This window comes from Rattus rattus, chromosome 7, assembly GCF_011064425.1.
Source record: "Rattus rattus isolate New Zealand chromosome 7, Rrattus_CSIRO_v1, whole genome shotgun sequence".
Lineage (NCBI taxonomy): Eukaryota > Metazoa > Chordata > Mammalia > Rodentia > Muridae > Rattus > Rattus rattus.
This window is the reverse complement of record NC_046160.1, coordinates 14,798,169-14,815,312: the sequence shown is the minus strand read 5'-3', so window position 1 is coordinate 14,815,312 and position 17,144 is coordinate 14,798,169. Positions and strand designations below refer to the sequence as shown.

Here is a 17,144-nt window from a genome sequence, read left to right as displayed (position 1 = left end):
CCAACCCTCTGTTGATTAATCACAGATGGTGACTAGCCTGGAAATCTTCCCAATTCACAAAATATCATCGTCCCTGGACAGCGCATACCTTGTTTTGCCTCTCCATCGAAGACTCACTGTCAACACTGACCACACAATCTAAAGGGAATGGGGGTGTTCTGACAAGCATCGTTTGCTGTCATAGTAAGACACAGCTCTCAGCCCCAGGCTTCCCCTCCATACCTGGTCTGCAGTGAAGAGGGGCTCCTCGTTGACACAGGAGACGATGATTGAATGCATATCCAGCTGCTCCCTCAGCTCCTCCTCATCTGAGGTGTCGAAGGGAAGGCCACCACTCATCTAAAGACAGAAGCACCCCCATTTAAAAGTAAGTCCTTCTGATGAAACCGACATGTCTGAGTCTGAGACAACAGGAAAGGGCTTGCAATAGAGCTACTCCTCGGGAAGGGGGAGTTGGTAGTCACCCCAGACGCACAGCATGTCACATACTCCCCAGCAGCCAGAAGTACACTACAGGACAAACTTTAAAATGACAGGTGCGGCATGCACCCCTATGGTATGACAAACCTAGAGATCTTTTTCCAGAAGAAACAGTTACAAGGACAGTGTCAAAACTGACACCTGTACAGAAGAAAAAATACAATATCTATTAGCAAACTATAAGGCATGGAGTGAATAGAAGGTAGCATCAAGTACATGGTTAACCAATGGGCACGTGTTAAAATTTTACCACGTTATCTACAAACTGCTTTCTACTATTCAAATACTCAGAGTAAAAGTAATCAGCATCCTGGCAGGCAGGGCCTGACCCTGAGACACGCTGAGCCTCCCAGACAAACATCCAAAAGAAGAAAGAACATCTCTAGCTTCCCAAAACACCTTTAAGCCTGACTGTGCTGGAGGACCTCCAATCGCCTCGGAGCCACTTCTACCTGAGCTCTGTGCACAGGAGGCTGACCATATGGACCAGAGCAAAGGATGCCCTTGACTTCCAGCTTTCAGCTGGGTTACACTTCACTGATGGCCACCGGGAGTCTGCAAGGTGAGAAGGAGAGTGCTGGGCGCTCATCCTGCTGTCCTCCTCTCTGCCAGAATGCCATTTGTCAGCTCTGGCTCTGTACCCAAGGCCACAGCTCTTGTCAAGCAGACTTCTCAGCTGATCTCTACAGGTTCTAGGAACTTCTCTCTCTTCCTTTTCATCTCAGAGCTGCTAAAGTACCAATAGCTGCAGCCACTCCTGGAGTACTGCTCACCCAGGAGCTGAAGCCATGCCTGGGTACTGCTCACCCAGGAGCTGAAGCCATGCCTGGGTATTGTTTACTCAGGAGCTGTAGCCATGCCTGGGTACTGCTCACCCAGGAGCTGAAGCCATGCCTGGGTATTGTTTACTCAGGAGCTGTAGCCATGCCTGGGTACTGCTCACCCAGGAGCTGTAGCCATGCCTGGGTACTGCTCACCCAGGAGCTATAGCCATGCCTGGGTACTGCTCACCCAGGAGCTGCCTGGGTACTGCTCACCTAGGAGCTGTCGTCTAGGTACTGCTCACCCAGGAGCTGAAGCCATGCCTGGGTACTGCTCACCCAGGAGTTGTAGCCATGCCTGGGTATTGTTTACTCAGGAGCTGTAGCCATGCCTGGGTATTGTTTACTCAGGAGCTGTAGCCATGCCTGGGTACTGCTCACCTAGGAACTGTAGCCATGCCTGGGTACTGCTCACCCAGGAGCTGAAGCCATGCCTAGGATACTACATCATGCCTAGTCAGTTTCTCTTATACCTATTCAACCCAAAATAAACGGCCCCTCTAGGAATACTGAGAGTTTTATATCAATAGCAATGACAAAAGCCACCTGGGGAGATTCAACAGAATCAAGGAACTAGTCTAAGTAACTGGCTATGAATCATTCACCCACTGTCACATGACTTAGAACTCGATTCTCCAAGAGGAATTAGCACACAATGAGAACAAAGCAGACAGGAAAGACTATGGAAGAAGAAACCATAACATTACATAGTATATCATTAAAATGATATATTAATCAATTATTATATATTATATGAAAGCCTAAGCAACTGTAATCTAAAATTTAAGCAACTAAATAAAAATCCTTAATTCCAAATGCTCCAAAATCAGCTTTTTGAGAAGCTTCATGATGTCTCAGAGGGAAATTCCTCATATGACCTCAGTATGGCAGGTTGTGCCACATGTACCCCAAAAATATTAAAAATGCCACCAGACTATATAGATAAATAAAACAACACTATAATCATGTTTTTTTAAATATTCCAATTTTAAAAAAAATCCAAAGTCTAAAGCAAGTATTTTGGATATCAAACACTCAACCATTTATAAACATTTTAGCATAACTGAATTATCGTCTTAGGCAGACACGGTGGCATGGGCCTGTAAAGCCAGCAACAGGCCGAGACAGGAGGGACTCAGCTCAAAGCCTGTCTCAAAATGAAAAGAGCAAAACGGTTGGGGATCTGGCTCACAACTGCTCCAAGCCCTAGGTTCGACCTCCAGTCCTGGGGGAGGGGAGGTTTATCTGGAAAAGCAATTTTATTTACTAGTACATAGGATACATTTAAACTGCGGAGTGCAATGGAGCAGATGCAGGTCTCTAGAGTATTCCCAGTTCCTTACACAAGAGTTTCGGAAGCTTTCAGATGAATGTCAGCCAGAATAAAGCCACTGAGAGAAAGAGGCACAGGAAGGTGCCCCTGGCACGCTGATTTCCCTCGGGAGTGTGGGGAAGACCTGCTGCTCTCCAGGTCTGCTGTGAGCACAGACTGCAACTCTCTGCTGACCCTCGGGGACAATGACCTCCTCTTCCTATTTCTCACAGCATCCCAGGCCAGGAAAGGCCTAGCAGTGAGAACACACACACACACACACACACACACACACACTGTGGAATTTCAGAACACCGTACGTAAAGACAAAGGCAAAATAGCAGAAGAGGAGTCAGGAATTAATATATCATTTGAATCCAGAACAGCAACAATTAATGCCAGAAAACAATCAATGCAATTTTCCTGTTTAAAAAACAAAAAGCCATCCCGGAATGGAATGTCCAGCCAATTCAATAACGAGGTGGAAGCTAAAAAGAAAGACATTTTTAGATGTGCAGTATTCAAAGAATTTACCTTCCCTGCACCCATTCTCAGAAAGATACCCACAGGAGAATGGAGAGGAAACAAACACAAGGTCAGAGACACCGCAGGAGTAAAGGTCATTCTGCAATGACACAGGAAGTAGAACTCCCCAGAGGGTGTGTGGGAAGGTAAACTAGAGTGTGTCTGACCGGTTCACACTGGAGCTGCCACTGCACCAGCATCAAGAATCAGCAGAAGACGCCCAGTCCTCTCAGGGCCCCAAACCTCTTATTCCCCACCCTCTTTTAACCCAAGAAATTTTTACGTGGCCCCAGGTATGTATAAAATAAGCATACAAATCAAACATTATCTGATAAATAAAACATAAAGAAATTTAGAAGTGTATTTTACAACAATTCTTTTGGTAAGCATGTATTTTTCCACTTATTAAAATTAAAGCAAATTTACATACTAATGAGGCAGACGCACTTATTTGTTTTTATGTAACGAATTAAATCTGTGTGAAAATTGGATACTCTAAGACCCAAAATGTCTTCAAGGTTTTCCAAACTCAATCGACTCTTTGATTTTCTAACACTCACAGCTAAGAACACTAAAGATATAGTAGAAAATAGCAGAAGTGTGGGGGACCATTTCAGAGACTATTAGAAACCCTGTCCTGCTCCTAAGCCAAATTCATGCAACAATTGTTGCTGGAATTCAAGTCAGCAACCCAAACAATAGTCATTAAAATGCAAAATTCTAACTCTTTACAACCCAGAGATACACAGAGGTGATAACTGCCGGTCGGAGAATGAGACAGGAAACTGGTCCATCCCTGGTTTCAGTGATCAAACAATTAGGTTTCTGTAAGAACAGAGCACTTGGTGTGAGCGGTGAAAAGGTGGCTGTGTAGGTTTTACACAGTAGTCTCCACCGGAGCCAAGGTGGCTTTACTAAGTACTTGGTGGTATGCTCAGGGCAGAGTGCACATGCTGTGCGTTCAGAAACAAGGCTGTAATGAAGTCACACGGTGCAGTGAGCGAACGATGCCAGGAACAGCTAATTGATTTGGGGTGTGTTCAGAAGCTGTGTGCTGTAGCCAAAGTTCTTTCAATCCCCAGCACCATTTGGAGTCAGAGCCACAGCTTTGGAAGCTGGCATCCAGCTAGCACACTGCTGAAGTATTATTTGTGACCCTGACCGACAAGTGGCTGTAAGTCACTGTGCCACACACAGCAATGTCAAAGTGAACTTAACCAGGGATTTGGACAGGATCATGCTGGGAGGACGGAGGGAGTGGGGGGTTGTGTGGGGTGTGTGGGGGTTAGAGTCTGAGGGTGATCGATAAGAGAGCCACTCCAGCCTCTGGGAAGGTCAGTGCACACAGTTTAACAGTGAAAAGGAGACTGAGTCAAAAAGGTTGTGGCTGAAGGTTCTGGGAGTGGCTCAGGCATCCAGGATAAGGGGCAAGAGCTACGTCAGCCCCACAGTGCTAGCTTCGAAATGATGACAGTTTGTCTTTTAGGATGTCATTTCAGGAGCTAGGCAGTGGTGGGGCATGCATGCCTTTAATTCTAGCACTTGGGAGGCTGAGGCAGGCAGATCTGAGCCTGAAGACAGCCTGGACTATACGAAGTGAGTTCCAGGACAGTCAGAGCTACACAGCGAAACCATGTCTTGGGGGGGGGGGGGGACAAAACAAAACAAGAATATAATTTCAGTAAGAGAAAGATCAAGGACAAGGCTCTTCATGAGAGGAGGCTAGATTCTAAAACCACAGAAACAAAGTGGGGAGGGGTTAGGTCATTTTGTGATCATCAGAGCATAAGACAAACCGCATGGCCTCTAAGCTGTTCTTACAATTCTCACACTTCAAAGTCACCTGCCCCATCATCCTTCCTTGTTGTACCTTGAACACCAGAATGTTGTTTTATATTTCTCCTCTGGCTTATAAATGAAGTTTTAATTTTAAAATTAAACTTAAGGAATATATTATCATAGTCTTTCTCTTTCTACTCTTAAAGATATCAAAAAGGGCTACAAAAAAGTCCCTCTTGCACCAGACATGGTGGTGTATGCGTCCAATTCCAGCACTCGGGAGGTAGAGACAGAAGGACTAGCAATTCAAGTTCATCCTCAGCTCTGTGGCAAGTTCAATGCCAACCTGGGCTGTGGGACACCTAGTACAGAGAGGAAGAAGAGAAGAGACAGTCCTCTTCTGCACAAGGAGTGGGAAGATTCACAAGAGGTGTCCTAAAAATGACAAAATGACAGAGAAGCATTCCATGCACAGCACTCTAAGGAAGAAAACTCACTGAGAACAGGTTCCAAACACACCAACACCACATTACCAAATTTCCATGACAACAGAAATAATGATCGCAGATCATCTTCCCAGGGAAGGAGCCATGCCCACTCCATCGCTTAGGCCTTGAAAGCTAACTTTGGCTGGCATGGGTTCATTCGTCAACCTCCCAGCAGACTTAATGTGCCTTTTGGAGCCAAGCACTCCTTCACTGCTCCGTGCCCGGGTTAGACACAGAGCTGATCCTACTGGTTCCCTGCGTTAAACTGCACACACAGCAGATGGAAAAGCGATGCCCATGTAAGAATGTGGACTACGCCAGACTTCTAGAAAAGACCCAACAAATACAGAAATGCGTGTCGTGACTGTCGATGAGAGAAAACAAATAACTAAATCTAACTGTTGCCTTCCTGACTATTGTTCTGCTCTTAATCCAAAACAAAACAAATTACACTCTTATTCTTAAGGGGGAGAATGCCATTATAGACCTCATTTTATAACTAGCAAAATCTAAAGAATGCTTCCAAAACGTAAATTTTACATTACTCAGTCACGGAAAGAAACTTGCACTAAAAGAGCAACACAATTACTCCGATAGAATTCTTGTTTATTTGTTCAGAAGCTCCATGCACGCATACCGTGATCTTTCTGGGGAAGTGAAGTTCTAATTCCGTTTTATTTAACAGTGGACTACCTGCAGCATGATATATGACTGATTGACTGATTGATTATTACTTGTCTGTCACTTGTCTACCAACTGAGTCTTTCCAGGTAAAGCTTTTCCATTCAGTATTCATATTAAATGGTGAGACTTAACTAGTCACTAGCATGGTTATAGCATTTGTCTGGCACTGAAAACAACAGCCAAAAAAACAAAACAAAACAAAACAAAAACAAAAAATGACTAAAGTTACAATAGCAAGAACAAATGCAAGACTTGTATTTTATTCAGAGTGCTTGACTCCCGGCGCTACTGTGTTTCCGTTTTCAAACTACAAAAGGAACTGTTTTATGTTCCTTTTTAAAAATGTTAATAAGAAAATACACTCATGGATCCTTTCAATACAAAAAAAAATAAAACAAGGCTAAATTTTCATTATAACCTCTGACTTTACAGTCTCAAGAATAAGGTAATTCACTCATTTATTTTCTCCACAAGTGGACAACATTGCACCCACCAAGTGCCAGGCAGAGGGTGAGTAGGAAATTACGATCTAATAACAGACTCAGAAACAGGATTAATAAGAAAGCTCAGTGGCGATTTGAAAGACACACAAAGCGCTGTGGGGACTAGCTCCCATGAGACATCAGGGCTAGACTCTGAGGATGGGGAAATAAGTCCAGTAAAGGTTCACATCTCCACAGGGGTCTCCAACCTCTCCCTGGGAGTGTGCTTTCTTCCCTGCAAGGATTTAGGACAGGGATCTGACTGCCAGGGAGGCTGTAGGTGGAGATTCTCCCATTTGAGAGGCTGGATTAAGTGTCCTTTAAAGATCCTGTCGACTCTAAAATTGTATAACTCCATGAGCTCAGCAGAGGCTAAAACAGTAATAAGAAGCTTCAGCGAGGGAGGGGAACTTGGACAAAGCCCCAAAGGACAGCTAGGCCCTAAATAGACGGAAGCTGGAACAAAAGCTATTTAGCTCTGGTCCCATAGAGTAAATGTGTGTCAGGTGAATCGGCAAAGCTTGAATGGTTAATGACCGGGAAAAAACAGTAAGACTGGTTATCCACTAGAATTCTGGGAAAGAGTCGGAATTCCATATTCCACTAGACACTGAGAGCAGCAGGCTTTTCCAAGTCACATATTTAAGAAAATCCTGCCGTGAGACATTAACAATACTATTTAACCTACTGGCAGCCCACAGCACTACACTCCCAGTGACACACAACTGCACTTAATGAAATCGAGTGTACCAGGGGCTCTGACATGAGCTTACGTTGTTCTCTGCTGAAGAACTTACAACAATGGGAAACTGAAATTTAAATAACTTGGCTACGTTCCTCACCAGCTTTAAATAAACCTAACTCCGTGAGCCCCTACTTCAGACCTTCCTCTTCCTTCTTCTAGCCCCCAGCCACTGTGTTTACAGTACCTTCATCTGGCACTAGCAGGATGGACATGCATTAAAAAGTCGAAAACCAGCAACAGGGAGAGCATTTGGGTGCTAAAGTGGGGAGCCACAAGCTGAGGGCCTGAATTCACATCCACAGCACCCACATAAAAAGCCAGGCATTAAACCCCAGTGCCGGGGAGGGAGAAACAGGACGATGCCTGGGGCTAGTGGGTCAGCCAGCCTAGCAGAATTGGTGAGCACCAGATTCAATAGAGACCCTATTGTTAAAAATAAGGTAGAAAAAGACTGGAAGATATCAGAGGCCAGCCTCCACATACACACACACACACACACACACACACACACACACACACACACACACATATTCATATATGTGCATGAAAAGTCAAGAACAGAAATATCTTTTAATGGTTCCTCAACATTCATAAGAATGTATGTCATGCCCAGCTTCACTAAATCACAGAAAGTTAACTCCCTGACAACATTCCAATACCCCAATATATTAAACAGAGGGTAATTCTCATCATATCACAATTTCCACTGTATAAGCAGAAAGGAATGGAGATCGGTGGTGACAGAATTTAGCAGCCATGCGAAAGGGAGCACACGAAGGACAGTGAGACTATGCAAGCAAACGGACAGCCGTGGAGACAAGATAGCAAGAGTGGGCCGGCCCACGAGCTTGAAAATAAGAGGCAGCCCCACGAACTGACTCTAGGAAAGAGAGGCTACCACTCCTGTCCCACTCTCAGCACTGGCAACACAGCCACTCTGGTCCAGGTCCTCACTTACCCCTTTCTCTGAGAGGTTCAGAGTAAGCAAATGCAAGGTCCTCGTATGGGACGACTTCCAGTCTACAGGCATGACATTCCCATAATTATCTGTCAGGGCATTCCAAATCCTTAAACAGAAGAAAACAGCAGTCAGGAAAAAGTACCAGTCCACACAACGGCCTTCATTAAAAAGCCAGTACCATTGTAAAAGGTACAGGATAAAATAAATAGAAGGTGCACTGTTCCTTAAAAAAAAAAAAAAAAAAAAAATCAGTGTAGGGTCATGAGAAATCATGCAATTGGACGACAACGACATCTTGTTTGTGAAATAAAAAAAAGGGGGGGCGGGGAGAAGAAATAACTCTCCTAAAGGAAAGAAAGAAAGAAAGAATGAATGAATGAATGAACTCCTAAAGGCACGTAGTATATTGCATTATACTACATGCAGGGCACCATTCAAAGTTTATAGGGCACATACCCAGAGAATGACAGAGCACATAGACACACACATGTGCAATAAATAACTGAATGTAAAAAAAGCAAACTCAAACAAACAAAAAACAAGCAGTATAGACAGACAGAAGGAGATAGGGAGATGTGGGAGGGGGTTACTTTATTTAATCCTCAAAAACAACATTAGAAGCAGAAACCTTCACCACCCTCATGTTGCAGTATAGAGCCAACAAAGAGGGAAAACCTCAGTGCTGCCTCCAGAAACACAAAGGGACACCACTGTGCTTTCCACAGAGCGCTGGGTTTAGCTGATGTGACTGTAACAGGATGAGGGCTGAGGCTGAGGCGAGCGGTAGAGAATGAGGGATCTGGAATGTACAGGCCGGTTATACAGCCCAGGCGATCACCCGCCTTTCTCCTTAACCTGCCTGGGTATCGCCTGCCCTGCTACAAAACAAAGCTTAGACGTGAAGTGAACACCTTACCCAGCTCTGTCTAAGTATTAACACAAGCACACTGCACTGAGAAAAATACAAACCACGCTGGACAAAGACAGCAAACCTCATGATAACATCCAGGTTTGGGAGCCAAAATAATGACCAACACAGCAAAATACAGTGTTTTATTAGGGGTGGGGGGGCAAAGTTCAATCAGATGAGATTTAATTAAGGTAAATAAGGTTACACACTACACATCCGGGCACTTACTGGGAAACTGAGCTAACATGTCATACTGTTTTAAAGTTAGATTTTGTGACATGTATCTAATTGCACCTAATAAGTCATGAAATATCTGTGCAAGTCTGTCAGCAATCAAGCTACAAGCAATCCTAGCAAGGGCAAAAACGTAACACTGTGAGTTTAAAACTGGAAAAGCAACATTCTTGACTCAATAAACAAGATCCCATGCTTTTAAGAAGAGAAGCTAGCAGAAGTAGAACTCCCAAAGACATAGGTAGCTTTGAGACCCAAATCAGTCTCAAAACTCGGGGTCTATCAACCTACAGATCTCACCTCTGCAGGGCTCACTCAGATTCCCTTCCTGTTGGAACCTGATATTCTCTAGTGTCAAGGAACTAGAGTTGGAGGCAAGCAAGGTCAGCTACTTGCTGAGTTCGACCATCCTGGGCCGAAACTTTTCAAATACTAACAAGTGAATGAATGACAAGAAGAAATAAGAAGGGTACGGACCACGACTGCTCCTAGGTGTGGTAGAGGAGGGAGGGCACTATAGATACCTGGGAGAGCACAGGCAGGGGCAGAGACAGAGGCATGGGGAGACTACAAAGATGCCATGACCCTGAGCTGGGCCATGTGGTGGGAGATGGGGAGAGAGGAACCAGCTGCCCTGGCCAAAAGGCCCAAAGGCAACCAAAATTGTCGAATTACACAGGTCAGAACGTCCCCCATCCTGCCTCCTGGGCTGGAGAGTTCAGGGTTAGGGGCAGGGTATGCCAACCAGGAGGGCCCTGTAAGGGACTGAGGGACACAGGGAGAGCCTGGAAGCCAGTGTCTACTTTGATATGTTAATGAATACATTGACTACATACCTAACTCTGGCCAAGGTCACAGAATATTCTAATAGGTGAGGAGTCCCAGATTTGGAAGGGTTGTTTTGTCTGTGGGTCACATCCTTCTTAAAAGAGGCTAGAAGATAAAGACAGTGGAGTATCTCTCCCAGAAGGAGTAGCTCTGGGTTCCAGATTCCAAGAAAAAAAGAGGATGGGGTTGGGGATTTAGCTCAGCGGTAGAGCGCTTGCCTAGCGAGCGCAAGGCCCTGGGTTCGGTCCCCAGCTCCGGGAAAAAAAAAAAAAAAAGAGGAAAATAAACAAGCCTCTCTCTCTTCTCTCTTCTCTCTTCTCTCTTCTCTCTTCTCTCTTCTCTCTTCTCTCTTCTCTCTTCTCCTCTCTCTCTCTCTCTCTCTCTCTCTCTGCCAAGGTCAGAGCAGGTGTAGCTGGAAGGACATAAGACCTACTTCTGTCCAAGAGTTCCAGAACTGTCTGGTCAAGACAGCTGAACTGCCTTCATCTTTAGAGCAGGACATTACAACTCGCCATAAACAGCTGACAGGAGAGCTCCCTACTGGAGTCAAAGTCCTACGGTCAGTGGCCCTCCTAGAGCAGATAAGTACACTCCATATTGGCAGAAACTGAAACCAAAGCTCAAGGAAGTCAAGAAAAGGATCCAAGCCATGGCAGCATGTGGGCAAAGGGGTTTTCTAACCACTGAAATGGGTTAGAGTTGACCCTACAAAGCCAATGTATACGAGAGAGGACATAGGAGAAGTGAATCCTAGCTACGAAAAGATCTTTCACACATTCCCAAATCAGGAGACATACACCTACAAAAAACCACTATCGAGAGCAACATGGGCTACAGATGAAGGGGAAAGGCTGAAACACTTGCCTACCATACTTGAGCCCTGGGGTTAAGTCTCAGCACCACAGGAAACTGGGTGTGTTAGTGTACACCTTTAATCTCAGCACTCTAGAGGCAGAAAGATTGGGTGTTCAAAGTCATCCTCAGCTACAAAACGAGTTTGAGGTTAGCCTGGGCTACAGGAGACCCTATCACCAAATGGAGGGGAAAAGGGTAACAAAATAAAACCAGGTTTAGTGGCTTATTCATATAATTCTAGCCCATGAAGGGCAGCAGGAAGATCAGGAGTTCAAGGTCAGCCTGAACTGCACAGCAAGTTTAAGACCAGCCTGGGCTGCAAGAAACAAAACAGGAAAAGCAACAAAATAGTTTAGATTTTATAGCCGCTAACTTTGAAGCACTGGCTAAAATAAACTTTCCAGAAAGTCCAGCTGAACCAAAAATAGGTCTTCTAAGAATCTTGGTACAAGCAACACTCATCTGTTTTAAGTAAGTTACTCATAAATGTAAATTTAAAATCGAGAATATGCAGTAAGTCTCAACAATTCAAGTATATAAGTCTGCACAGAGAGGAAGCTATTGGTCTTGGGAAATTCTACAGAAGTCACCTTTTCTTGTGCACTGAATGCTTATCTCTGCATTTAAACTCCCATCATATATTTACCCATCCTCTGCCCTTGAGCACGAGAGAACATAAAATGGAAGGGCCTTGGAACACAACTATCCCCCCATGTTTTCCTATGTCCTCTCTCTCTGCTCTCTCTTGATAAATCTAATTCCTTTAGAAATTAAAACTTTTTAACCACATGAATCTTATCATAGTTCAAGAATTTCTCGCATGGTTTTGGTGCCTAATCACGGAGAAGACTGGAGCCATTGCTGCTGTGCACTGGCCTTCTGGGTACACTATGAGATGTCATTAGTAAGAGTTGCCCTTCGCTTTTTGCCTCTGTGACAGTGGGCCCAACAGACTTCTGGAACTTCAGTAGTACCTCACACCTTTGCACTCTACCTAACTTCCAGATCTCCATTAGGATTCAGTTTGCAGCTTGCTTTCTCTATGAAGTCTTCATTCGGACATCTCCTTTAAAATCTCCCATATCCGGTACAAATACCTATCAAAGCACGCATTACACGCGCAAACTACGTGTTTAACCAACCTATGTCCCATACCACTTTGTGTCCTACTTGAGAGGAGCCATGGCCACTCCGACATCCCCAGTGCCAAGCACTGGAGCTTTAACAGAAGCGAGCTGAATGAATGAACTGACCCACAGTGCCCCAGAAGGCAGGGTCTCCGACAAGGAACCACATAGGGGTCTGCAGGAGGATTCAAGGGAAGGCAGGGCAGCAGCGGGCATTTAAACTCCTGCGGGCCAGGCCAGCAGCCCCGGGGCGGGGCTGGGAGCGGCGGAGGAAGAAGGAGGGCGCGGGGCGGGGCCTGTGCAGACTCCCGGCTGCGGCGGGGGCAGGGCGAGGTAGGGGCCGCTCCCGCCCGCTCCTGGGCCCGCACTCACTCGTCCCCTTGCAAGAGGCTGCGCTCCGTGATGGGCCGCACGGCCGCCCGCGGGGGCTCGGCGTCCGACGTGGGGCGGAAGCACAGGCTCAGCTTCTCCTCCAGGCTGGAAGCCAGCGCCGGGAAGCTGTCGCCGCCCGCGTGTGCCCCCGGTCCAGCCTCCGGGCTCGCGTTACAGTTCTCCGGGTCCCGGACACTCCCGGCCGGCTCCTGGAACTCATAGAAATCCTGCCAGTCCCCGTCTGCCGCCATCGCGCCGGCTGCCAGCGTGCGCCCCGCCCCAGTCAGACGGCCACGCCCTGTCGCTGTCAGGCCACGCCCCCTTGGTGCCGCCCACTCGGAACCACGCCCCCTTGTCCTCCAGCTCTTGAGCGAGCGACACCCAAGCTGACTTTAAAGTCTTCTGAGTCTTCTGGAGCTGACCACCAGTTCTCAGGGAAAGGAAGACCTTAACTTAGTTGAGTCACTTCCTATGTTCTTGATCATTTGGAAATAACTTCCCTCAGCGTCCCTGTCTAAAAATGGCCAAAAGGAAGACTTCTTTAAACCTACTGTCAGATTTTTGCTCTGTGAGAACATTCCTGACACTCCATCTAGATTGACAAGAGTTACTGGGAAATGTTTATATGGTACCGAAATTCATTCCATAAATGCATTTCTCCCACATGCAAAGCACATGCTTGCTGAATAATTATGTGAGCGGATATGCTCAAAGTACTTTGAAAATGCCTCAGTAATAAATACTCACGTACTTGCTATATATGGACACTGCCTTTTTACTTACTGTAGCTGGAGCATTAAGACTTAGTGAAAATTAAATTTTGTAAAAGTGTGGCTGAGGTGTGGGAAGCTTTCGTTTCATGGATCCAGCTTCTCTTTTATTTATTTTTCAATTTTTGCAAGATAAAATGACTTATGAAAGTAGAGAGTAGTGTCGGTTATGAAGATGGCTAGGATTATAGTTTCATTACATGCATTGAACTACAATAAAAATTAAGGAAAGTAGGTAAGTACAGTACATGCCCAAAAGGGACAAAACCATTATTTCTTCAAATGTGTCACTTAGGTGAGTAAAACATCTTTAAATAATATATCATAAAATATTTTATATACACATATGATCGTGATTTGTATAAAAATGTATTGTGCAACTCTATCCTGTGGGCTTGTTTTACATATAATTAAATATAAACCGCCTTGCAAACAATACCTGCCCCTCCTCAGGCTAAAGGAAGTGCTGAGTGGCAAAGCGTAAGAAGCCATTCAATAGGAGACCCATTTCCGCCCACGCTGTGGCACTGTGCCCTTCCACCCACCCTTTCTTTAGATTCTTTTGACTCAGCCTTTCTTAGAAACTATCCAGTTTCAAGTTTCTGTTCCCTTGTCCCTTCTCTCAGTATTTCCTGTCAGAAGCCTTGTTCTCCTTCCTGATATTGCCCCACTCTTCGGCTAACTTCTAGCTTCCTACGCTGCCACCAATCTGTAAAAAAAGAAACAAAAAAGAAACAAAAACAGAAACAAAAAAACCACTAGCTTCTGGTTTGCACAGTCCCCTGAGGCTCCAGAGACAGAATCGGGTCTCCTTGATCACGTGACACAGCCTAATCTACAAACTGGCTCACCCAAACTTATTTATTTATACCTATTTTATTTCCTACCAGCTCCCAGAGACCTTTATGAAAATGAACATGTGTGAAGAAAAGTTAGCTTGTATATGTACCAACAATAATTCAGGAAAATTAGGCCATGAATTTGAGGGCGGGGGAGGGGGGCCACCTGGGAGGCGGAAGATTTTTATAAAGTTTTAATTTAAACTAAGTTTTAAAAAGAAAGAAAAGTTAGCTGAGAAAAAATAATTTCAAGCACTTGATTCAAAACTAGAGAAGATAGAAAAACATGGCACTTAAGCCATGTGCCCACATAGACACTGACAATGGAGACGTCTCAGTTGCACCGTACAGTATAATTTCTACATATCACATACCGCAGTGAAAACTGTTAAAATGTAAAAGTGTACCTTTTAACATGTAAATCACCTAAACATATAATTAATCTGAAAACACAAAACAAAAGAAATACTGAGTATTCCCAGAGACTGAAGCAACAACCATGGTGTCTGCTAGGTCCTGTGCTTATGAGCTGTAGTTGTGCGGCTTGGTGTTCTTGTGGGACTCCTAACAGTGGGAGGGGTATGTCTCTGACTCCTTTGCCTGCTCTTAAGACACTTGTCCCCCTGCTAGGTTGCCTCATCCAGCCTTGATGTGAAGGCTTGTGCCCACTCTTCCTGCTTGTTCTTCTGCAGTCCTCGGTTGACGTCCATGGGAAGCCTGCTCTTTTCTGAAGGGAAACAGAAGAGCAGAGGACCTGGGGGGGAAGGGGAGGTGGTGACTGGGAGGAGTGGGGGGAAGGCAAACTGTAGTCAAAATGAATTGTGTGGGAGAAAAGTAAATTTTAGAAAGGGATATATATATATATATATATATATATATATATATAATACTAGTTGTCAAAGTATCATGCTTTAGCAAATGCTAAAGGCTCACAAAGCAACAGATTAGAAGGTCTAGAAATGAATTTTTCTAGTGAAAAACTTAGAAAGAGGTTTCTTGTTGTTGTTGTTTGTTTTTTGTTTTTTTTTTTTGGTTTTTTTGTTTTGTTTTGTTAGTAATTACAACGTAATTGAGTTATTTGAGTAAAGGGCAGGTCTGGAGACAGGAGGCATCAAAGGAGACACCAGCAAGTGTGTAGCAGAAATAGACCCCAAGTTTATTTAGTAAGTATGAAAAGACAGAGAAACACAAACATATACAGATCAACCAATAGAGAAGAAGGTAAAAACAGAAGGAAAAGAAATCTATGTTGACCCATGAAGTTAAGGAAAAATTTGTTTGCTTGTCAACAAGGAAAAGGTGGATTCTTTTTATTTGTTTCTCTATTTTAAAAAAAAAACATTTGAGCAGACCACACGCAAAGAAACCATCTTTTTTAAGGAAGTGGAAATGCTAATTACCCCGATTTGATTATCACGAATTGGAAACATTTAACAAGTTTCCACGCTTTACCCATTAAATATGTTGATTAAAACTAAGACCACACAAAATCCAGAATTTGCCAATTAACAACATTTCATTATAGTTATTCAAATTTGATAGACGGAGTCTCTGGTAAACAGCTACATTTTGCATCTTAATGATTGAATTGAGGTCTTCTTTAAGCCAGAGCAATAACAGTTGGTCACCATAAGAAGGAGCCAAGATGACTATGGCTTCATCCTCTGCAAGGTACCAGAACATCTGGGCAGGTGGCCTCTCTGAGTACATGTTTGAGTGTGTCCTGTGTCAGCAAATGCTGTTCTCTGAATGATACCTACAAGGTAACATTGGTGGCAGTCCTTCATCCAACCTTAAAAATTGTTAACTCTTCAACAGAGGAATAGATACAGAAAATGTGGTACATCTACACAATGGAATATTACTCAGCTATCAAAAATAATGACTTTATGAAATTCACAGGCAAATGGATGGAACTGGAAAAATATCATCCTGAGTGAGGTAACCCAATCACAGAAAAACACACGGTATGCACTCATTGTTAAGTGGCTATTAGTCCAAATGCTTGAATTACCCTAGATGCACAGAACACATGAAACTCAAGAAGGATGACCAAAATGCGAATGCTTCACTCCTTCTTTAAAATGGGAACAAGAATACCCTTGGCAGGGAATAGGGAGGCAAAGTTTAGAACAGAGGCAGAAGGAACACCCATTCAGAGCCTGCCCCACATGTGGCCCATTCATATACAGCCACCCAATTAGATAAGATGGATGAAACAAAGAAGTGCAGGCCGACAGGAACTGGATGTAGATCTCTCCCGAGAGACACAGCCAGAATACAGCAAATACATAGGCGAATGCCAGCAGCAAACCACTGAACTGAGAACAGGACTCCCGTTGAAGGAATCAGAGAAAGAACTGGAAGAGCTTGAAGGGGCTCGAAACCACATATGAACAACAATGCCAACCAACCAGAGCTTCCAGAGACTAAGCCACTACCCAAAGACTATACATGGTCTGACCCTGGGCTCCAACCTCATAGGTAGCAGAGAATAGCCTAGTAAGAGCACCAGTGGAAGGGGAAACCCTTGGTCCAGCCAAGACTGAACCTCCAGTGAACGTGATTGTTGTAGGGAGGGCGGTAATAGGGGGAGGATGGGGAGGGGAACACCCATAGAAAAGGGGAGGGGGAGGGGTTAGGGGGATGTTGACCCGGAAACAGGGAAGGGGAATAACAATCGAAATGTAAATAAGAAATACTCAAGTTAATAAAGATGGAAAAAAGTTGTTAACTCTTACTTTACCTCTGAAGTAAATCTATATTTCACACTACCATTATATGAATTAACTTTACTGCAAAGTGATGCACCATTAATAACATAGACTATTGGCATTGGTGCACTTGAGTTTCAGAGCAACATCGGAGGCTATAACTCTGAGAAAAAGTTCAATGGAAACATCTCTGGCTGTCAAGAAACTGAGCAAGCCAT

The 17,144-nt window shown here is 44.4% G+C and overlaps 1 protein-coding gene across 1 annotated transcript in view; it reads right to left on the bottom strand.

The window, feature by feature from the left end:
* Positions 1 to 12,901, bottom strand: part of Fez2 (fasciculation and elongation protein zeta 2) — a 39,852-nt gene extending 26,951 nt beyond the window's left edge. Inside the window, exons 1-3 of the mRNA XM_032908895.1 lie at positions 12,604 to 12,901; positions 8,275 to 8,383; positions 223 to 339 (exon numbers count right to left, since the gene is read on the bottom strand). Coding sequence (XP_032764786.1) covers positions 223 to 339; positions 8,275 to 8,383; positions 12,604 to 12,854 — 477 coding nt within the window. The 5' untranslated portion in view covers positions 12,855 to 12,901. The remainder of the gene's footprint in view (positions 1 to 222; positions 340 to 8,274; positions 8,384 to 12,603) is intronic.
* Between the last annotated feature and the right edge of the window lie 4,243 nt (positions 12,902 to 17,144).